This window comes from Pseudopodoces humilis, chromosome 1 (assembly GCF_049639895.1).
Source record: "Pseudopodoces humilis isolate 2021_Gansu_Grassland_sample_001 chromosome 1, ASM4963989v1, whole genome shotgun sequence".
Classification (NCBI taxonomy): Eukaryota; Metazoa; Chordata; class Aves; order Passeriformes; family Paridae; genus Pseudopodoces; species Pseudopodoces humilis.
This window is the reverse complement of record NC_142200.1, coordinates 30724906-30747743: the sequence shown is the minus strand read 5'-3', so window position 1 is coordinate 30747743 and position 22838 is coordinate 30724906. Positions and strand designations below refer to the sequence as shown.

At 39.0% G+C, this 22838-nt stretch overlaps 1 protein-coding gene across 1 annotated transcript; it reads left to right on the top strand.

The window, feature by feature from the left end:
- The first annotated feature begins 251 nt into the window (after positions 1–251).
- Positions 252–21075, top strand: PI15 (peptidase inhibitor 15). Its single transcript, XM_005517082.3, has 6 exons — positions 252–384; positions 945–1286; positions 16379–16497; positions 16716–16848; positions 17019–17134; positions 20862–21075. The coding sequence occupies exons 2-6, from the start codon at positions 1014–1016 to the stop codon at positions 20995–20997; spliced, it is 777 nt and encodes a 258-aa protein (XP_005517139.2). The 5' UTR covers positions 252–384; positions 945–1013; the 3' UTR covers positions 20998–21075.
- Positions 21076–22838: the final 1763 nt, after the last annotated feature.

Genomic DNA, 22838 nt, shown 5'->3' with positions numbered 1-22838 from the left:
AGAAAAGGTAGGAAATGCCGAATAGAGAGTGCTGCACGCTGGCCCTTTGTGCTGCAGCGGGAGGGGTGTGACCGAGTCCCCAAAGCACCCACCCTCCGGGGTGCCACCCAATGGCGGCCGGTGCTCGGCACAGCCCCTCCCGCCCGGCCCGGCTGAGCGCGGCCCGCCGCCACACTGCCCGCGCTGCCTCACACCGGCTCCAACATATAAAGGCTGTCAGCAGCTCCTCTGGCCACAAGCTTTACAACCAGCACGGTTTTCTTCTTTGGGGGGTTGTAATAAGAGACACTTTCTTCACAAAGGTTCATATCATCACATAGGAGAGTGCTATATATACTGGGAGAACAATAGACTGTGTTCTTTTTTTCTTGATATTATCCTGAGGTAAGCCATTCAGTTCCATAAGTTTCTTTGCATGCAGTTTTATCAATGCTCATCACATTTGGTGAACTTAAGATTTGAATGCTATTTCTAAGATGTCCTGCTTTCATGCTGTCTATGTTTTCTTTTGCCTACTAGTTTATCTCTGCCACATTGTGTCAAAACAGTCCATGCCTATGGGATAGGCATAGCCTAGGATGTATTTTTAATTTTCAGTGGAAAACGTGATGTGAGATTTCTTGCAGTCTCCCCATTTAAGATTTATATTGTGGTTTATGGACTGATCGGGTGTGATAGCACTGCCACTGTTTCAGGAATACTACTAGCTCTGACCATCAGTCGTCAGTGGTATAATGATACTTCAGTTTGGTGTGTTGTAGTAAGTAAGACCATCATCACTTAATACAGTTATTGAAAATTGCTCAGCAACACGTGTTCTGCCCGGATTGTTTTTATGATTGAGCTGACAGACAAAATGATTTTTCTGGTCACAGCCTGCTAGTTCACTTTGTCTTGCTACCCAGATGTACAGAATCACATCTTTGGTATCTTCTCTTCTACAGATTTGTTTTCTGCTGCCCTGACTTAAAGCAGAGTACCTCTGTGGCCTATCTGTGTCCTTTGGCCCCAAAATGACAGTAATTGCTGCAATCAGTTGTACTCTCTTACTTTCCATTCTCTGTGAAACAAGTGCATTTGTGTTACCCAACTCCACTGACCTATTCCTGTCAGACAATAATTTCACTGACATCAAGACAGCTTTGGCAGCTCATCTGGACTCTGCAAAAATTCCCAAAGCCAGGCGGAAGCGCTACATTTCACAGAATGACATGATTGCCATTCTTGATTATCATAATCAAGTCAGAGGCAAAGTCTTCCCACCTGCTTCCAACATGGAATATATGGTAAGTGAACTGTTTATTTCAGAGTAAAACAAACTGTAAATCAGTGCTCTGATTTTCTTAAACAAATTGTAATGGTTTAGTTAACTAAATAAATTTTTTTTATCTGTTACTGCTTACTAGAATGTTCTGTCCTTATGTTTTTCAAGCTGCATTAACTTCAGCAAGCAAAACCTAAATTTGAACTAAATGAACTCTTTACTTGCCCTGTTCAATTTTCATTTCCATGTGTAGTCCCAATGAAGTGAAGTGGTGAGTTAACTGCTTGTTGGCCTGAGGAATAGTATGTGATCACATGTGAACCAAAGTGTTTAAAGTGCTGATCATTAGCCGCATAGTTTTTGTGGACTACACTGAAAGTCATTGCCCTGATGTGGGCAAAAAGATACCCAATGACCATTTCTAATTTATTTCACACACAGTATGTATGGAAGCAATATGGTAAGACTGTGTTTGCAAGGTAGTTCATCTGATGCAGTTTGTCTCCTGTTCATGTGTTTTACTTACTGCATATTGTTTGTGTACACCCAATACCTTTATCTTTCCATCAAATACAATGCTGCTTTTAATGTTTATATAGTATGTAGGATTTCAATGTGCTCAAAAAGACTATGTGGCAGGCACATTTTCCACTTATTGGAAAATACTTTTAGGAAATACCTGTTCCTGCAGGTATGATAGAAGTTTCACATTCACTGTGATCTCATACTTAGCACTACTGGCTAAAGCAGTGTTTGCTACTTCGTGTTCCAACTTTGCAAGCATGCATAAAGTGCGCCTCTAATATTAAACATAGGTTTTCCAACAATTTTTTTTTTTTCATTGTAATTAGGGTATTCACACTGTTTTGAATGTACAGACAAGTTGTTTCAGCACCATAATAAATGCTTAAAGTCCCAGAGGTTCTCATATGACAGCAGACCGTTAATAGGCTTGAGAAACAGGACACCATCAGCTTGACATAAAAAGGGGGCATCAGTAATAACAGCTCCTCCTTTGTAGCAGCTAATGATTAACAATTTGGACATGTTTCTATCACAGATGTTACCTAAATCTGTATTTCATCATATAATCTGTTCAGCACATCCCAACAGCACCTCAGAATGTTGAGTGCTCTCAGAATATTGCAGGATGAAGACCATAGGCTGAGTTTGAAGTCTGGTTAAGTGGAAAGGTCAGAGACAGAAAAACCAGAGCGGTCAGAAGTCAAGCTCAGTCATCATTTTCATTGCTGTACTCTCCACTGATGTTTCCTTTGATTCTGCATAAATAAACTTTGTTGTAATGTCTGAGGGAATGGCAGCCTACCATACCCTTGCTTGGCTTGTGTGTTTTAGAAATGTGCTCCTGCAGTTTGCTTAAATGAAGCCAGCGCTCTGTCATATTCCCAAGGGTTTTGTATGTGCTATGTTCTTAGCCTGTTCAGTAAAAAAACCTTGTAAATAGAAAGCAAGTTTCCTGGATGAAATCTATTTTAATGAACTCATATACATAAACTGCCAAGATTTTATCTATATTGGTGGGTGATCTGCTGCAGCTTTGCTGCAGCATAGATACAAAATCAAGATTGAAGTCATGCTCTTTACAGCTGGCATGCTGTTCTTTTCCTTGCCTTTCTTACTATTGCTTTTGCCAGTAGCAACCAGCCATAGGATGCACCTGTGTTCCTGGCAGGATCAGCCCCATCACTAGTGTCAAGTGCAAGGACTGAAAGCTTTCTTTTACATTTGGCTTTCCAGTCTGAAAGTACTTTGTGACTTCATGCTGCAGAATTCAGATCAGCACCTAAAGCTATGTAGGAAATGATCCAGAGTGCAACTTGAGCTTGAATTCCCAAGTGGCAGCCACCCCTCTGCCATCAATTCTCTTTTAAGATTGTATAAGTCTGAGTATGTCTCATGTAACTACAGGGCAAAAAATGCTCACTGAGCAGCATCACACATGGTGTGCTCTGCCATCTGGGTTGTGGTCATGGCACCATCTTTGGTACTTCTTACCTCTCTGACTACAGAAGAATTTTGGCAGGGAGGCCTCGAAGATGATATGGTGCTGTAAGCCATACCAAGGCTGGAAATACCATTATCATTAACTGAATTTTCCTTGTCCATTCTTTGGTCTGAATAATTTTGGTGTGTGGCGCAGCATCTGTTGTATCTTGCAGAGACATGAGGTTGCTGCTGCTATATAGAAAAAGATGTTATGTTTCTCAATACTTACTTTCATAAATAAGAGAATGAACACATTATCATTACCAGCGGACAGCATGCATTTGTACTTGAAAGAACCTTACAGAGTGTGTGTTCCTTTCCTGAATACTATGGAAAAGTGCTGGGGTAGTGAAGAAAGTGGCCTATCCCATTTTCCCTAACAATGACTAAAACGGATGTCACATGTTAGAGAGCTGGAATTGCTTACAGATGCAGTAGATTGTGGAAATCTTTTGTAAGTGTGTTGAAATAGAGAAAAACGAAGCAGTTTTGAAGCACTAGAAAAAGATATTTTTTCATATTTTCTCTGTTCACTGTCATAGCAAATTGTGTTTTGTTGTTTTTTCTTAATTCTGTTAGGAGCTGTTCTTCTCATTAATTACTGTATCACATTCTCACTTCTGTGCAGTTCAATTTGCTTTTATTTCCACCTCCCTGGTGGAAATAAAACCCCTTTAGGGTTTGGCTGCATGGTTTGGTTCTTGTGATTCCAGTTTTCCACACCCAACCTTTTTTGGGGCTTTTCTACTTGACACATTCTGTTCCTCTCCTTGATACAGTCTGCTTCTCCCATGTTCAGTGCATTCACTGATACTTCACACTCCTTGGGCATTTTTCTCTTTGCCCTTACTGTCTTGAAGGTTTATGTACTGTAGGACTTTGGATGAGAGGTCTGGGAGAACAGCTTTGAATGCACATGGGTTAGGCAGGTAAGTTCAGATAAACTGAGCTGGGAAGTGTTTTAGTTCTCTTTGGGAGAGGTGGGTCTGCGTGCTGTCCCAGCCTATTGTTGTCTGCAGCCCCCCATGGAAGCAGATAGCTGGGGATTCAGTCATGGGGGAGGCATTGTGTCAGTCCCCAGAGAAAGAAACTGGTGTGTCTCATGCCAGTTACATTTTGGTAAGTCTTCCTGTTGGGACATTGGCACCCAGTGTGTTAGTCTTTGAAGTAGTCCTCCTTTTGGTTCTGCTTCTGGAGCTGTTGATGTCTTCAGCTGGAAGCTTTTGTACAAGTACAAATCTAGTCAGTGTATATGTGAAGGAAAATGAAAGGGAACAAGAACTTCCAGGCCTATAATGCAGAATTGATGAGTCCTTATTTTAATTTGGACCTTTTTCTTCCTCATCCTAAGAAATTCTTTGCTTGTCCTTTAAAAGCTGAGGGCATACCTGCAGAAAGAAGGAAAACACCGTACTTTTGGCCTGCCAAAGGGTAAAAATCATCTACTTCTCTTTGCATATTTTTTGTGGAGAAAGCAGAAAGATTCCATAAAATTCATGATTCAGAAAAATGAGGTGTAGAGTTGCCAGCAGCTGTCTAGTATGAAAAGTATGTACATCTGTAGATCCAGTGGAAGCATGTGAACAAAGAAATCCCTTTTCCTGAATGCTGATTCTGTACTATAGAGACCTGTGTTGCCTTTCTGGAACAACTCAGCTACTTGTTAGGCCAGTAAATATTTGCAAGATGTTGCCAACTGAAATCTGAGTCTCATAAAATGTCTTTTAGTGTGCATTGGTACTATCTTTAGGCTTCCAAAACATTCATTCATTAAATACCTGTTCCTTTGATGATTAGAAGTTATGTTTACCTTTCTTACAGTCACCCCCACTCGAGGCCAGTTTCTTCAATGTCTGTATGGTCTTTGTTGTATCCCACATCTCTTTCTGTGCAAAAGCTGGTTGAGCAGGTGCTTACATACAGACATGCTCTTTACAGCTTTACATGCAGAAGCAGTAACTGATATAACACTTGGTGAACACTGAACACCAGCCTCCATGGAATTCCCATGCAAAATGGAAAAATATGTTTTATTTAAGAGTTCTCCAAGGTGATCTGAATAACTCGTTGAAGAGCCGTAGCAAAACACAAGCCATGGGTAGTTTCACTGCTGGCTTGGCAAGGATGAGTCCTGAGCCCAGTATGGGCTCACACTGGTGGACTGGCAGTAGCATGTCTGAAGTATAATAGAGAGGACAGGATTGCATGCTCAAAAACAAGTTTGTGGAATGCTGTCCGAAGATTTTAAGTGCAAAAAGTGCTCTAGATAAACTTGAGCCTGCCAATGTACCAAAGATGTTCTGACACAGTTTCAATTCTCTTTTGTTCAGTGATATGTAGCTTTCATATTTGGGAAATATAAAACTTTTATGTTTGGGAAAATCTGCCCCTATTTGAACTTTGTCACTTTGATTCACTTTGTAGAACTCAAAGTAGTAAAAGATTTCCAGACTATCCTGAAACGAGTTTGTTTAGCTACCCAGAAGTTATTTTGTGTTTCTCATGAGCTGATGGCAGAGGAACTGGAAGAGAATGGAGAACTTCAGCATATTAATTTCTAGTAAATCCACATAAAAGACCGTAATAGACTAAACAAAGGAAACGACCTATTGTTATAAGAACAGTAATTGTGTTCCAAAAGAAGCTCCTGTAGTCCTGTGAAGGAGTCCATGAGTGTCATGCTGGAAATATGTGTGCTTTGTGTGGCCCAGAAATGACTGTCTTTGCTGAGGTGATTTATTTGGATACTTCCTGTCCCAGAAAATTTGCAGGTAACCTCTGCAGTCAGGTCAAAGAAGGAAGGTATAAGCACAAGTGTGGTAGTGCTCACAAATGCAAATACTGCCTGATTATTTCACTTCTAAGTTTGAAAGTCTTGATAAAATTCTTTTGCTGTCAAGGTGATCCTAAAAATATTCTGTGAATATGCAGTAAATGATGGGTAAGACAAAGACAAAAAAAACCCCAGCAAACCTACTTCAAGTTTTCCAAAGTTCTGCTTAATAGTAAAGGCCTTTTGTATGGACATGGAAGGAGCGAGTTAGGTTTTCTCCAATTCAGTAGCATTTCTGATAAATAAACTTCTCAATCTGTTTACCTATTTTTATTTATTTATTTTTTTACTGTTTTCAGTATGGTTTCTTACAGACCATTCTGAATCTTTAAGGACATTTTGTTCTTGAGTCATTTGCCCTGGCTTATTTACATGGTCCCACTGAAATCATACATGTCTGTGAGTAAGGATTGCAGGGCTAGTTCCTTCAAGATTTATGTCTAATGTGTTGGATAGAGTCTCTTAATTCATGTACTTTATCCCTGGCCTGTTGCAGGACTTCCTTCTGCATTACATACATATGGTTTTCATCTTGTCTGCTCTTGAACACATATAGTGATGCTGTCTCAGTCACATCTCTTGGCAAATACTTTACCTTAGGAATAGAAATTATTTCCAAATGTCTAACCTAAATATTTCCCTCTAAACCTCAGATAATTAATCTTTATATGCATTTTTAAACTGCCAATAGAATTTCTATGCTTTTTCATTTCAAAAATTACCCTTTACATATTTACTGATAGTTTTCTTGGCATTAAGACACATATTATCTTTCCTTAATTTGCATGTGCATGCCATTACAATACTTCCGCATATTGGATAGAATTACAGTTGCACTCCATTTACAGTTCCTTTCTTAAACTGGTGAACAAGACCCTCAGATGTCAAAGAAGATTAGGCCCATCTTTTTAACTGTGCATGTCTAAAGACCCAACTGACATAAAGCAATGAAGAATTTGCTGTAGAAGTTACTGGCAGCCTACTTTTTCCACTCAGTAGCCTTGTTCCCTTAAATCCGGAATGGTAAAGTTTGAAATAAAGTAACCAGATGACGTGTCAGGGTACAAAGTTCTTGATATGCTTTTCATCATGCCAGAGCACAAAATAAACGTAAGTATAGTCCACCCCAGTCTTCTGGCAGATGAGAGCTGAAGATACTTGGGGGTTCCGCAGTGTGGGCTTCCTATCCCAGTCTGCCGTGGCTTTTAGCTTGCTCTATGCTGGGAATTCACAAGTGAGGTAAGAACAAATAGGAAGGGGTATAATGGTGGAATGTGTTCACTGGTTCCAGTTTGTGCCTCCTACCACTCATTTTTCTGTTTATCAAATTGAGTATATCCTTTCTGCCTAATACCATAACCCAGCACCAGAAGTGTCTGAAGACTATGGCAAAATGAATTCTGCAATAGTGATCCTCTCAGAAAATTAGAATAATATGGAGGGAATTGCGGTGGTTCACATGGCTACAGTTAATGCCATCTGTCTGCATCACAGCCTGGAAAGGAAGCAGTTGTTTTACATCATACTCAGTCTTTTTCTGCAGTGGAGGCACAACATGGCAACTGGCAGCAAGCTGAGAGAAAGCAGGAGTAAATGGAGCTTACTTTCTGCTAATTTGGGCATAATAGATTTACCTAGCTCTCTTTTGCCTCAGAGGTGAGTTTAGCCGCTTACATATTTCCTAGTGCACCACCGTCAATAATGTAGCACTGAACTACTTGGCTGTCACTGAGATGTAGAGTGTTGCCCATTTTTCCAGCAGTTTCATTGACAGAAAGCTAGGAAAGCCTGTCTCAATAACCAGTGTGCATCTAGGGTCAAATCCAAGTGGATTTTACTGATAACAAGTACAAAAGCCATCTGTTATGTTCAGAGTGAATGGTAGAAGATGCATTCAAGAGTTAAATGGAAAAGACACTTCCTGGAAAGCACTCCTTGAAAAGTCTGAAAAACTTCTTTCAAAAATGCTGTTGTTGATAAATTTTGTGGAAAAGAATGACTGTGTTAAACTTGCTTTGGTACTAGAGCTCTGTTCCAATGTTTTATGCTTAACAATTTTAAAAGATCCATCTTGATGGTGTTTTAGAAAAGAATATTTACATTATTTAAATTTAGTATGAGCAGAGAGCCTTCTAGGAGTTTAAACAAACAAAAAACAACTTAGTAAAGTCTCAGATAGAAAAGCAGCTTGCCCAGAGGCCTCGGAATTAGACATTCCTTTATTATTAAATGTAGCACCTCTTGAACTTCTTGGCTAAAAACAGAGACAGGGCATTTTTCACAAGAATCTTGATCCAAAGTACACAGAACTTTGTTTCATACATGAATGGAGATGATAGTAACCTTAAACCTCTCAACATTTTTGTTCTCTTTCTACCTGGAAAGATAAGTAGTCTATCACAGATTTATATGAATGCATCTGCAGGTGACCTGGGATGGGATTTGAGGTCTGTGTTAATGAAACTGAGAATGAACTGGGTTTGCACATCTATGTATCTGTCAGTGATATCTGTTAATCTGTATCAAGAGAAAGAATCTTAAATTGAGCTTTCTTCTTCTGAGAATAAAGAACTATTGTTCTTATTCTTTATTCTACAGAAAGAAGGAGCTTCTATGTGTTTTCTTTTATGTCATGCTGCCATATCTTTCAGCTAGAGCTACTTAGAAAATAGTAAGTATTTTCTTTGAAAACTTTTAAAGAAATTAAGAACAATTTTTCTTTTGATGGAAAGCTTCAGTGGTTAGTAACAAAGAAAAGCGAAGTGTAGATTTTTTTCTATATATAAGAGGAATGAAACACAACAAAACAAATACATTTTCATTCACATTTTGTGTTTCTAAAAAAATACAATTTGTTCTGATCATATTTAAAATGAAAGAGGTCAGACACACTCCTTTTCAGACTTCTGACCAATTGTCAGGGTGACATGGAACTAGAGTTTGGTCCTTTTTGTTACCACTTCTAAGATAAGCTGCTGCCAATTAAAATATGTCCTGCAGTAGGTTAAAAAAGCACTGAATATTTTAAGATATATAGGTGCAATATTTAACTTTTCCAAAAGCTAAACAATAGCATATCAGAGAAGCTTATTGTTATTAAATCTGAAAGCATACCAATTTTATTTATTTCTTGTTGTCTAAAAGCCCGATGCCAAACATGAAAGGAAGTGCAGACAACCTTTAGAAGAAAAAAACATTGACTACTAACAGTGATAAAACTTCAAATGATAGCACTTTGTGTTTGTACCACAGAGACACCCAGGAATATAAACTCCTATGTAAAACACAGACTTGAATTTTCATAAGGAAAGTATTTCTGGCAATGAGGTTTCTTGGGAATATGTCCGGTGATGCCTGGATTAAGCCAGACTTTCTAATACTGAGCTCTTCAGAAGTGTGACTCAGATGTTTGGGGGTTTGGATATATGAGAGTAAATTTACTATAAAACATTGCACAGTTTTGGTTTGAGTTGCAGTGGGTTGTTGGACAAGCAGCTTGATGTATTAGCCCTCCATTTATTTGCAAAAGAATGACATACAGAACTGCGATTCCCATCAAAATATTTTTCTCCAGAGGGTAGACTGGCAATTTTCTGTGTAAATTTTCTAATTATTACCTACTACATGTGAGAAAGTACTTGCATATGTGGTAGGCACCAATTACAATATGCATACATAAATTTTTAACAGGTGGCTGTTGAGATAAAAGAAAAAAATCATATTCTTAGAGGGAGAGAGTCTAGAGTCCAAATGATCTCAGAGCCTAAATAAATATATAAAGTTTGTGACATCTCTCTGTAAGTTCCAATGAGCTCATATGTTTTCATCACACAGTATGTATTGAAAAAAGTGAGAGCAAAAAGACGAGGCTCTTTCAATCATTCGGCTGTAAAAGCATGCAGGCAGAAGGGCTGTTGGGTTGTTTTATTAAGCTTTCTGCCAGATTTGGGGTAGTGGACATGGTGGGGGGTCCTACAGAAAGGTTCAGTAGGAAACCTGAAAATACTACAGGTCTGGCTATATGAAAGAGAAGGGGAGCAAAGGACTCCTGTGTGCCCTGCACGCTGCTGTGGGATTTGAGACAGCCACCGCACGCGCAAGTGGTGTGAGCAGTGCAAGGCTGAGTGACCCGTGAGGACAAGACCTGTGTGTTGGAGGGTAGCAGCCTACATCTGCTAATCCGCTCTGGGACTTGCACTAGCAGCTGTGGAATGCAGCTGCACAGATGGGCTGGACATGTCGAATTTCATCCCTTGGCTTCACAGTGTTTTTATCGGAGGAAGAAATTGCTTGAGCCAAGGTTTTCTTCTTTCTCGCTTGCTGCCATTCTGGAAGTAAGAGCTTTTGATCTTCAGCTAGGCAAACAAAGAGAAGCAGGGGGCTACTGGAGAGTAAAATAATATGTTTGAGGTGGAATGCCTAATTTTTTAACTGATCATTGCTAAAAGAAGGTCATACTGGCCATCTTTCTGAGAAGCCTAAGAATTGCTGTAGATTGGTTTGCGCGAAATAACAATCTGAATATCACTAATATGATTCCACACTAAGCATATATAAACGAAAAAATAAGATGCCAAGACTAGAAAACAAATTGCCATTTTTATTGCTTCAAAATGTAGCAGCCTCACCATGCAACTCTCTTCAAATTGCATATCCCTGTATTTCATTTGCCATCTCTTCATGTAGCTGCACTTTGTTAAAGAAGCTGCTGCAGAAGGGAGTGGTTAAAATAGTCAGCTTCACCTGTTTGAGCTGGATTTGTGTTCACATCTCTACCCAGTGTTTGTCACTTCAGCTGTACTGATTGAGCTGTAGTGATTGAGGACTGCAATTCTGCCTGCAATGAAAATGAGCAAAACTGTGTTCCTAAGTTCAAGTTATAGTTAAAAATTGTTATGTATGCAATTCCTCAAAACATAGGTATCAAAGTAGGAAGGGAACAGCCAATTATTTTTCAACAAATGTCATGTACAGTTCTTTGTAATATTGTAGTTGTTTCTTTTCTTTTTCATCATCAGAATGTTTATTCAGCTTCACCATTGTTTTAATACCTAAGAGCATAGTTGTGACCAGGACCTTCTGTTCTGACCTAGCACAAGAGGACAACTTTATCCTTTTTACATGGAAATTGTCTAAGAACAACTGCAAGACCACTATGGAAACAGCTATAAAAAGGGAATGTATGAGGAAACTGTAACCCACAATATTAAAAGGCTTTCCTTGGTGAAGGAAGCCCACTTTTTGGGCTTCAAGAAACTACATTCAACATGAAAGAGATTTTGTTTTACTCTCTATTGCTTATTACACATTTTAGGGATTAAATATTTTACTATTTGTTTGCAGAGGGAAACAAACAAAACTGAGGATGAAATTCTGGCTCACTGGCAAAATTCCTGCTGACTTTATTAACGCTAAGATCTTACTCCTAACTCTCAGCAAACACATGCTGTGTGGGTGTAGAGAACAACCCAGAGCTGCCTCATGAAATAGTCTCAGGTGTTGAGGCTCCCCATGTAGAAGCACTGTCCTGTTCCTTGTGTTCAGCCCTCTTGACAATTTTCAAATGAGATAAAGTTTGGAAGTGTTGTTTTGCAGGGAGCAGTACAGAGAGCACAGTCAGAGAGCTTTCTAGGAAAATAATCTTTGGCTCAAGAAAGAAAAATAAATTGGCCAAAGGATGTTCATTTCAAGTTGTCAGTGGAAATGTGGTGACACGCTTTAACTCTATCGTGGCTCAGTTAGACCCAGCTGAGAAGTGGGAAGGTTTCCATGCTGGACTGAATCAGTGATCTGGAGTTTGGGTGGGATCTTTATACTGGATAGAAGGCGACTTCTTCTTCAACTACTTGAAACCCAGCAAATGAAGATTAGCTGTCCCCAGGGAGTGGATGGATCATAGTTTGGCACTGGGAGTTTGCATGATCAGCATTTCAGGATGAGTCACCTTCTTAGATCTTAACCTGCTGAGTATGGAAATTTTTCTCATTTTTCTCTTTTACAGTTTTTTGTTCATGTCAGGCAGCTTTATCGGATGTGTTTAATAGGAATATGATTGCTCATGTGTCAGAGTTTGTAATTTTGTTTATCACTGTTTCTTTAAAATTCTTTGTTAATTAGCTTGAGTTTTTAATTTCTTCTTGTAGGAGTCCAGAAATGTAGTGACATTTCTTTGTTTATTCTATTGTCTAAAAAAGCATCAATCCAATTTGCTGTTGACAGAAGGGCTTCCAAATATTCCTGAGCAAACCAAGATTTGTAAGAGATTAAGTAGAAAGTAGAAAAATGCTTAATATATCACTGAGGTGAAAAATACAGATTTTAGAGGGGTTTCACACATGGAGTAAAGATGGAGGAAGAAGGGTATAGCTTTTAGTTCTTCTTCTTCCTTCTTCTCCATGATTCTGCAGTTTTTGGGAGCACAAAGAAAGATTGGTTTAGAATTAGTCGCAGTTTTAATTACATAAGTAGATACAGAAAACTTGTTTGTTAAGATATAATAGCAATACACGTGTCTGTAGTTAATAGGGTAAAAATAGATATAAAGGTGAAGAGACCACATGGTTTGGGGCCATTTTGTACCATCAGACCGAAATGAGCCAGGTTGTGGTGAATTGAGCTTGTGCAGTCAGTCTGGATGGACCTGCCAGGTTTTGTAATGACCTTCTAATAAACACAAGAAACAAGATTCTAATGAGCCTGGGAGTTTTCTTCAAATCATAAGAACTGAGATAAGTGGGACTCCCCACGAGGGAAGATCCCAAAAGAATTCAGTCCAAAGGAGACTGAGAAAGCCAGGAGAAAAAAGAAAGATATAGAAAAAAGCAGCAGAAACAGAGAAAGAGAAAAAGGGTTTATTAGAGAAAAGTTACACTCCTTGTACAGAAACTGTCCCTCTCACTTTCAGTTACTTCAGTTTCTCTTTTTAGGCTATATTTGCATTTCTTGGTATGCTATTTATCTGTGTACAACAATGAAGCCACATGGCTTCAGAATCCAAATGTCTTTTCACTGCTACATACCCAAAACACTGAACTGTGATAAAAATTAGTACAACTGTGGACTCAGGATCAGACTTTGTTTTGAAAGGGTGAATTAAGGCACAGTCTCTTGCAATATTTTGGGTCATTATGAGATAGTATTTTTCACCTTCAGCCTATATTAGTTGTTTGCCTTTTTATAGAATCATAGAATGGGTTAGGTTGAAAGGGATCTTAAAGATCATCCAGTTCCAACCCTCCTGCCATGGGCAGGAGCACCTGCCACTTGGCCAGGTTGCTCACAGCTCCATCCAGCCTGGCCTTGAACACTTCCAGGGATGGGGCATCCACAACTTCTCTGGGCAGCCTGTTTCAGTGCCTCACCACCCACACAGTAAAGAATTTCTTCCTAACATCTTATCTAAACCAAGCCTCCTTCAGCTTTCAGCTGTTCCCCCTTGTCCTATCACTTGATTCCAGAGCAAAAAGTCTCTTTCCAGCTATTTTGTAGGCTCACTTCAGGGGCTGAAAGTTTCTATAAAGTCTCCCTTATGCATTCTTTTCTTCTGGTGATCATCTAGATCTAGTCCTAGAAGGACTGAGACCACCTTTTCATCTGATAAAATGAAGTAAATAAAATAAGGAAGGTGAGTTACATAGCAGAAAGAATCTCTATAGAGACTTTCCACCAGCCTGCTATGAAAGAATGGAGGAAATTTAAAGATGCCATATGTGCTTCCCCCCCCACCTTATTCCTTAGTCAATAGTTATTTTCCTTCTCTTTGTTTTATTTTTTTTATGTTTGCCAAAACTTTAATGTGTCCAGAGAGGGATCAATGGAAAGCAGAGTGCACTATACATGACAAACTCACAACATTTTAACTGAGTTTGAAACAATACCCCAAAATTTTACCAATCCAATGCTGCAGATGATTTCTGATAACCAGAAGTGAAGCTGAGGAGAAGCAAAAGTGAACTAGAAATGCCCTCACTGTCCCAGGCAGGGGCTATGCCTAGTTTAAAGAGTGTTAATAGTGAAAACCTAGTCCATTCTTGACATTTCTTTCAAACACCTAACATGCTGTTTTGCGAGGCAGTTCAGTACACAGAAATGTGCTGGGTGGAAATCAGGATGTTGGTGCTATTTGTGCGAATACAGTACACATTTAGATTACTGTGGGAGTGCAGACAGGTCACTTGGGAGCGAGCATGCAAACCTCATGTTCAGCCTCCTGGCAGGAGCACTCCTGCCAGAAGCGTGATTAATCCCAGCAAAGGAGGGTGTTTATGGGGTGTCACAGTCCTGGCAGAGCAGCCCCGTATGGATGCACACCAGGCAGCTGTGTTTGGACCCAAGCGCTGGATCTGTGAGCTCCTCTGCTCCCCTGGGCCTGGGCAGGCTCCAAACACTGGCTGTGGCCCCAGCCTCTCAGGCACACTCCCCAGGCACTCTCTTATATTTGTACCTACTCTTTAAGTCCTCTTTTTGGGACCACTGCTGTACCACAGGGGTTTTTATATACTGGCTACATGCAGCTAGTAAACTTAATGGCAGAGATACAAAGCGGAAGAAATGTCTATGCACAGTTTTCTTTGCCTTAAGCTGTAAGCATATCCTGGGTTTTGAATTTTTTATCTCTTAACTCGTCCAAGAAACTCCCATAATTTTTCAGAGCTGAAGTCTAAGTGTTCCCTGGCTTGAAGAGCATGCTTCTTAAGAAACATGTCTTTTGTCCTTGTAGTAGAAATTTGCTTTGACTTTGTTCTGGAAAATTTTCTGAGCAGGTGTAAAATAAATCTTCTCTGCTTTAAGCACCACCCATTTTACCATCCCTAAGATGGTTCTGCTTGAATGGAAAATGATTTGTGTTAAGGAGCCTTACTGGTCTCTATTGTGCTTCTTCACTTTTAATCGAGGAGATACCTTATCTACCCCATATTTACAAAAGCTTGGTTCAGTGGTCTAGCAATTTCATAACATTTACTAAATTTTGTCCTTCTCACTAAGAGAAATTTCACAAAGTACTAGAATTAGGGCATGATTTATTGCTCTAGTCAATTATTCACTCTTCAGGTTTGTGAAATTAAAACTAAATTCAGTGTTAGAAATAATTATTACCTCATAGTACAGAAGATATTTGTGATGTGGGCCACTTTATCCTATGTAAGTTTATTTCTGACTTTGCCACTTATTTCTTGCCTCAGAGAGCATACTCTTTATTTCATAGCCACTCAAGATATATGAGTTTGTGTTTATTTAAAAAGCACTGATGGTCTACATAGGCAATTTTACCACATTCTGTTCTGCTTTTCTACTTGCAATTCACTTCAACTATTCTGCACCCAAACACTCCACTCAGGGTATTCCAAATATACATGTAATTCCAGAATCTACAGACTACTTGGGTATCCCTTAAAACACTAAGTTATATTAAGTTTTGTGTGCATTTGTAATGTAACAGTGAGATATTTTTTATCAGGTGTTCTAGTGGTGCAGTAGGTTCTGTTGCCAATATCTCCATTATTTCTGAGACAAACCTGTTTTGCTGTGGAGAGAACAGCAGAGTTACAAATCAGGTGTGTAATTGAGCAGGAAAAGCATATAAAGGAGACAGTGTTTAGGTTCACTTGTCATGTTCCAAACACTGGAGAACTTAAGAAGTCAATTTTCTGTTCTTACAGAGCTGTTATCTTTTTATATCAGGCAGTGAGCAATGCCAGTTCCTGTGCAGAATAAAGTAGTGAAATCCATACTGCACCTGGAAACTACCCATAGTCTTTGCCTTTGTGGAATCCCTTTCTTGACCTTGCAACCTCAACTGTGAAGAGCTGCCAAACACATTGTCTCTGGCTATAGATATTGCTGAGATCTTATTTCAAATGTGTTGGAGTTATGTGGGGTATGTAATACCTATGCTGATTTTTTCTTTTTTGTGTTCCTCTCCTTCACTTTCTATCTGAGTCCCAGCCAACATTTCACTCCTCTCCACACATGGATCTCATCAACACAAAAGGGAAGGTAGGAAAATGCCCGGTTGGTGAAGGGCTTTTCCAGAAAAAAAGGGAGAGATTGGAATACTTGGCTTCCTTGAATGATGTGGGCAGGAATTCTGTCCAGCAATAGGGCAAATCCCGCTGGATTCTGTACATGCTGCTCCCCAGTTCCCTTCTTATTTCCAGATCTGATGTGTTCCGATATTATATTTGTGGGTTAAGGTACTTGCTTATTTTGTTCTAGCACTATGATCATTATCTGCTCTTTTCTGTTCTACTGCTAAGGATACATTATTTTGTCAGGTTTGGGATGAAACTCTTGCCAAATCTGCTGAGGCTTGGGCTGCTACATGCATTTGGGACCATGGACCTTCCTATCTTCTGAGATTTTTGGGCCAGAACCTGTCTGTAAGAACTGGAAGGTAAGAAGATACCCTACAAAGCAATTATTTTGTCAGCCTTTGAACAGTCTCTGAGATCCAGATGTTGGACTGGTGCAAATTTCATCCAGTATTCTGTGTTCTGTATCTGTCAGTGTTCATTTGGCTTAAGAATATTATTACTTGATACTCTACCCCTAGTGATCTGAGGAGAAATCTAAAATGACACATTTTTCTTTCTGTGTTTTAAACAAACCCAGGTATCGATCTATTCTCCAGCTGGTAAAGCCATGGTATGATGAGGTGAAGGATTATGCTTTCCCTTATCCTCAAGACTGCAACCCTAGGTGCCCGATGCGATGTTACGGACCCATGTGCACCCATTACACACAGGTTATATAAATTATTTTCCTCTATTCAAAAACTCATGTCCAAAAACTGGACTTTCCTATGATGTATTTATAACCCTCTCTCTCAAATAAATGTATGTGTATATCTATAAATCAATGTATATGTATATTCCTTTTCATTTTGGACTTCACCAATAATAAATATTTATTCAGATGGTTTGGGCCACTTCCAATCGTATAGGCTGCGCAATCCACACATGCCACAATATGAACGTCTGGGGATCTGTTTGGCGGCGAGCTGTTTACTTGGTATGCAACTATGCCCCAAAGTGAGTTGCTCTCTTTTATTTTTGTTTATTTTTATACTTTGTGCATGTTTTGGTCCTCTCATAGGACTGCTTACTCCTTTTTCTGCAGCATGACCTCTATTTGTGCTTTTTTTCTGTGGGCTGCTCGTTTGTTCAAGCCTTCCATCTGAACATACAGAAATGTATGACTTCGGTATACAAGGAGGAAAAAGAATCAACTTGATGTGTGTGGAACAGAACAAAAGACTTGTTTTCTTTTATTTTTGTTACTATTTTTTTTTCTTCCTTCTTTGTGCTGACTTTACTTTACTTTGAATTCCTTATTTCTTCACTCTTTTATACATAGGTGTGATGAACTAGACTTCCTCAGGTAAGCAATGCCACCATAGATCAGGGTCTTGATTTACTGACAGGGTAGTGGGCCTATGTAAACCTTATGAAATTCAGTGAGGCCAAACACACCTAGATTGGGTTAATCCAAGCACAGGTGCAGACTAGGTAGAGAATGGATTGATAACAGCCCTGAAGAGAAGGACCTGGGGGTGTTTGTGGATGAAAAGCTCAATATGATTTATCAGGGCATGCTTGCAGCCCAGAAATCCAACCATTTCCTGGGCTCCATCAAGAGATGTGCCCAGCAGGTGATTCTCCTCCTCTGCTTTGCTCTCCACCTTGAGAGCTGCATCCAGTTTTTGGGTCCTTAGTACAAGAAAGACATGGACCTGCTAGAGCAGATCCAGAGGAGAGCCACTAAATTGATCACGGCTAGAATCCCTCTTTTATGAAGACAGGATGAGAGAATTTGGGCTCTTCAGCCTGGAAAAGAGAAGGCTCCAGAGAGACCTTGTATCAGCCTTCCAGTACCTGAAGGGATCTTACAAGAAGGCTGAAGAGCAACTTTTCACAAGGGCATGTAGTGATAGGACAAGAGGGAATGGCCTTAGCTTAAGGCGGCTGGGTTTAGATTAGACATTAAGAAGAAATTCTTTACTGTGCAGGTGGTGAGGCACTGGAACAGTTCACCCAGAGAGGTTGTGGACTCCTCATCCCTGGAGGTATTCAAGACCAGACAGGATGAGATTCTGAGCAGCCACAGCTTGGTCCAGTGAAAGGTTCCCTGCCTGTGGCAATGAGGTTGGGACGAGTTCGTCCTTAAGATTCCTTCCAACCCAAACCATTCTGTGATTCATTCTATGATATATGTCATTGCCCACAGGATACCTTTGCTTATGACCATGCCACATAATCCTTAGCATTGCTTCCATATAAGCTCCATGTGTGCCAATCTATCTCATCTTGCCTTTCTTATTAGGGTCTGTTAAAATACAGGCCATAGACACCCATAGGTGGCCCTATATCCCATAACTTGCAGAGGCCTGTGTTAGGTTGAAATGCAGAAATTAATTTTCCTAGACATCATCCCAGGCTTACATTTGGGTGCAGAATGAGTCAGTGAAGTGTGGCTCTGGGAGACTGAGCTTCAGTTTGCGGTCTGGTTTGCACCACTGTTGCAGAAGCCGCACAGACAGTGTAAGTGGCTGCTTTCTCTGACTGTGCATTAGGCAAAGACATAGTTCTGTATAGGAATCTGAGTATGATTAATTGAGCATGTTTTCCATAAACTCTTGGTGGCACAGGTCCATTTGTGGTAAAGAATATGCAAGAATATGTCATTACTCTAGCTGTTACATGAGTAAAAGAATTTTTAAAGGTTTTGCAACTGAAAAATAGATAGGATTTCATAAGTTTACTTGGGGAAAAAAACCACCTTTGGAAATCAAGGAGATTTCTCTGTCCTTTTGTATTTAGTATTTACTGGAAAAGGATGGTAAGAAATGAATGTGAAGGAGCAAAAATTTGGTAGTAAAAAAATGTATCTGACTTACAGTTCCACAACACGGACAAGATGAAATCAAAGTTTCTAAGAGAACTTTTATGTATCTTTATTTTGAAAAAAAAAATTAAAAATTATAAACTTTCTGGAATACTTATTTTCATATATAGGAATAAAATGGATTTATACACTGGGCATTTTTGGAAACTGATTTGGTATTTGTGTATCAGGTAGCAATGAATTAATGACATTTTATATTTTCTGAGTCTAAAAGTCCCACAGCTTTTCAAACAGCAAACCAAGCCTGAAGTTGCAAGCTCTTTCTCTGTGAGATTTTGAGTAGACCTTTCAGTCGCGGGAAGTAGAATCATGATTGTCACATCTAGTTCTTGCAGGGTCACAAAAATTACATTGAGCAGTCTTCCCTGGACCTAGTTGGTTTTTCTAGATTTAATTAAGTACATTAGGCTTGGAGTCTTTGGGCACAGACATTTAAAAGTCTTTTTGCCACTCAGTAACATCTCTGTCCTGAGCAACTAGCACATCAGAAACTCCTCTAAAGAGGAAGAGAGTGAATATTGCAGCCCCAATCTGAGTTACTAAGATTGGAATTTGGCAAAGATTTAGTATTTATAACTCCAGTAATTTTCACTGGTGCCATGCTGTAACAATGAAAAATATTTATGTTTCTGAAATGAGTGAAAACCCCCTGAAGTTGAGAAGGATAGTTGCAGTTTAGTAAGGCCCCAGAATATCTAACACAAATCCACCATGTGTTGCACAGAAAATGAAGCAGAAAGCAGTTTTCAGCAAACTCTGAATTTCCATATCTGTTATCAGACTACATATTTTTCCTGAGCACTTAGTCTGCTGTACCCATTTGGAAGAGAGGTAAGAATGAGCAAATTACTTGAGATTCCTACTTTCTTCCAAGGCACAACCCAGACCAGGGCTTTTGATTCAGTGTTACTGGCTGGGAGGTGGGGGATGACAAAATGTTTCATAAATAATTGCATTACTCACTGCTATTCCACGTCACATGCAAACTAAAGGAAAGCTCTCTGCTCTGTGAGACATAACATTTAAATAAAAATCTAATTTTAACTTTCTGCCTACATCATGAGTGTTACATGATTCTCTAAAAGTCTGTGGTTTACATAAACCCCTAAAAGTCTGGATGTGTTTTTCAGATGTTCCTAGATGTTTCAGAGTTGCCTCTTTTCATATGATCACTCTCCAGACTTTGTACCCCTTTCCCCTTAGGGTCTATTGCACACTTCTGTCCACCAGACAGAAGCCCTCCTTCTCCTCTCACCTGCATCTGTCAGACCTCTGGAAATTCCCCAATCCAATTCCTTTTTAATATATTACTGGTGCAAATAGTTTTTAACCTCGCCTTTTCTCTAGTAATGAATTCAGCCTCAGAGCTTCACAATGTGAACCTAGGGTGGTGCAACCTAATAGTATGGTTTCACTTGGTTTGTTTTTCCATCTTCCAAGCACAAGCTTCTAAGATAACTGCCAGACAAAAATGTGCTCAAGGAAAACCTTGCACCAATCCTTATTTTGCTATTTTTTGTAAATGTAGACCTCCAGTGAAAAATACTCTGTCGTGGGATCAGAGAAACAAAAATCACTTGGTTGTAGCAAAAGCAAGAGGACTGGGACTGCACCACTGAGACTAAGGGATATGGAATGGATATTACTGGCCTAGATTCACATGGTCATTTTCCTGCTCTTATTTGGGAATTGCTAGATCAATGTTTATCAATAAACTACAGAAATAAACTAATGTCATGTTTATGGGATATCAGTGGAGATGTTAACTTTAATCACTCAAAACAAGTATGGTTTAATGATTTTTTTCTTCCACTCTGAAATTATTAAGCATTATTTTTCATTTTTTATTTTCAGGGGGAATTGGATTGGAGAAGCACCGTATAAAGTAGGAGTTCCATGTTCAACTTGTCCTCCAAGCTATGGAGGTTCTTGTATTGACAATCTTTGTTTCCCAGGAGTAACATCAAACTACTTATACTGGTTTAAATAAGTTAAGGTTAACATTATTTTAAAGAAAACCCACAGATGAGTAACAAGAACCTTGTGTATTGAATTTTGCACATATTATATATAGAGAGATATTGTAATAATACTCTGATATTTTCTTTTTGTATGCTTTTGTATAATTAGCTTTCAAAGTACAGTATAATTCGGTTTTAACACTTTGGGATTTAAGGCTTGCATTATCCCTTTTAGATTAACATTTTGTTAAAGGAGAGCAAACTCATTTTAATCTTAGCAAGTGTAGCTTCCTGAAGATTAGATTGTATTAAAAGCACATCAGAAAGTGGAATATTACTTCCTTTAAAAAATAATAGCTCTAGAAAGAGAAGGGTCATTGTTTAATACTGTGCTTTAAAAATGGAGTGTGACATGCAAAGCAACAAATTGTCCTCACACTCCTGATGGTTCCTCCTGTTTACACCTGTGCTTTCACCTGCAATGTCAATGGGACACTGAGCAGAGGAAAACATATGTGCAAGAGAAACTGCAGGATATTACCTACCTCATGCACAGCATCAATTCATTTATGGTGTTTCAAGAGTTCAGCACATGGCTGCTGCTATCACATGTCTGTGTGCAGACAGGAATATTAAAGGAATGAGGAACCACCCTGACAAAGATGCAGTGGCTGTTAACTCACATGCCTAAAGTCTCACCTAGATAGACTGCTACATCACTTCAAAAATACTGGTATAACAGCTCAGCTTGGCTCTACCTTCCTGTATTTCTGAACACAGCCATAGTTCTATAATGGTGCTTTTCAGGATTATATTTATTCTTTTACAGGAAGAAATATATTGCTACAAAGCAATATACATCAATGCATGACATCCATAGTGTTTTTTACACTTTAAGTTTACTGGTATATATGTTATCCCTCTGGCTGAAATTCAGCTGAGAATCAGGAGAGATCAGACCTAAAAATAAGTAGGAAGATTTCTAAATAAAAGACATTAGGGAGCTTTAAAATTCAATATAGATTTGCAAAAATTCCAAATTTCTAAAGTGATTTGCCAGTGCCCATTAAAAATTTATTGCACTATTTCCTGAAAATATCCGTGTCCATTATTAAAAACCAAATCTGCCAAAAACTTTTTTGCCAAAACCTGAATGCCTTATGGGTTCCTAGTAGAACAACAAACAAAAAAAAACCCCAAACTATTATACAGGTACTTTTCTTGAAAAAACAGATTATTAAAAGGAAGAAATCCAATGTTTGCCACTATTACTAGATAATTGAAATAGCCTCGAATTTTGTTACATGGCAGAATGTACCCTACTTTAAATATAAATGTTTAGTCTGCTTGCACTGCTGCATTTAGACCTCTGAAATTTTTGAGCATTGAAAAGCAATACTGAGTAGAGCAAGTGGAACAACAGGATAATTTTACTAGAGCTACATATGTATGCATCTTTAAATCACTAATTTGGTCTTTTTAGGGTATTTGAGACAGTCTGTCACCAGAACATGAAGTAACATGCTGGTGATATAAAAAGAAAGATGAGAATTAGAATTCTTCACATTATTCTTTCTCTCCAGCAAGATATCTGTAACAGGCAGTATAGTGTATGAAATGTAGCAGCCCTTCTCTATCTGTCCAAACTCTGATCCCTCAGAGAACGTCAGCAGCTGATCTATGGCTCTTCAGATATTTCTGGTCAGTGACACTTCTGTATCTGACAGGTCAAGAACTAGACAGGTATTTTACCTTTAGATGTGTCCATGTTGTAAAAGGATAACTCTTTGTAATATTCTACTAACTCTTATACAATATAAACATTTTTCCTTTTGTTTTCAAAGGAGTTTGGACTTGAACAGTACTCAAT

What these genes read in the sequence shown, in the direction of transcription:
- PI15 (XM_005517082.3), top strand. Translation starts at nt 1,014, where the DNA reads ATGACAGTAATTGCTGCAATCAGTTGTACTCTCTTACTTTCCATTCTC. An exon ending in CTGTCTGTAAGAACTGGAAG is followed by an intron (nt 16,498 to 16,715) that starts GTAAGAAGATAC and finishes AAACAAACCCAG; the next exon opens with GTATCGATCTATTCTCCAGC. An exon ending in TGTGCACCCATTACACACAG is followed by an intron (nt 16,849 to 17,018) that starts GTTATATAAATT and finishes ATATTTATTCAG; the next exon opens with ATGGTTTGGGCCACTTCCAA.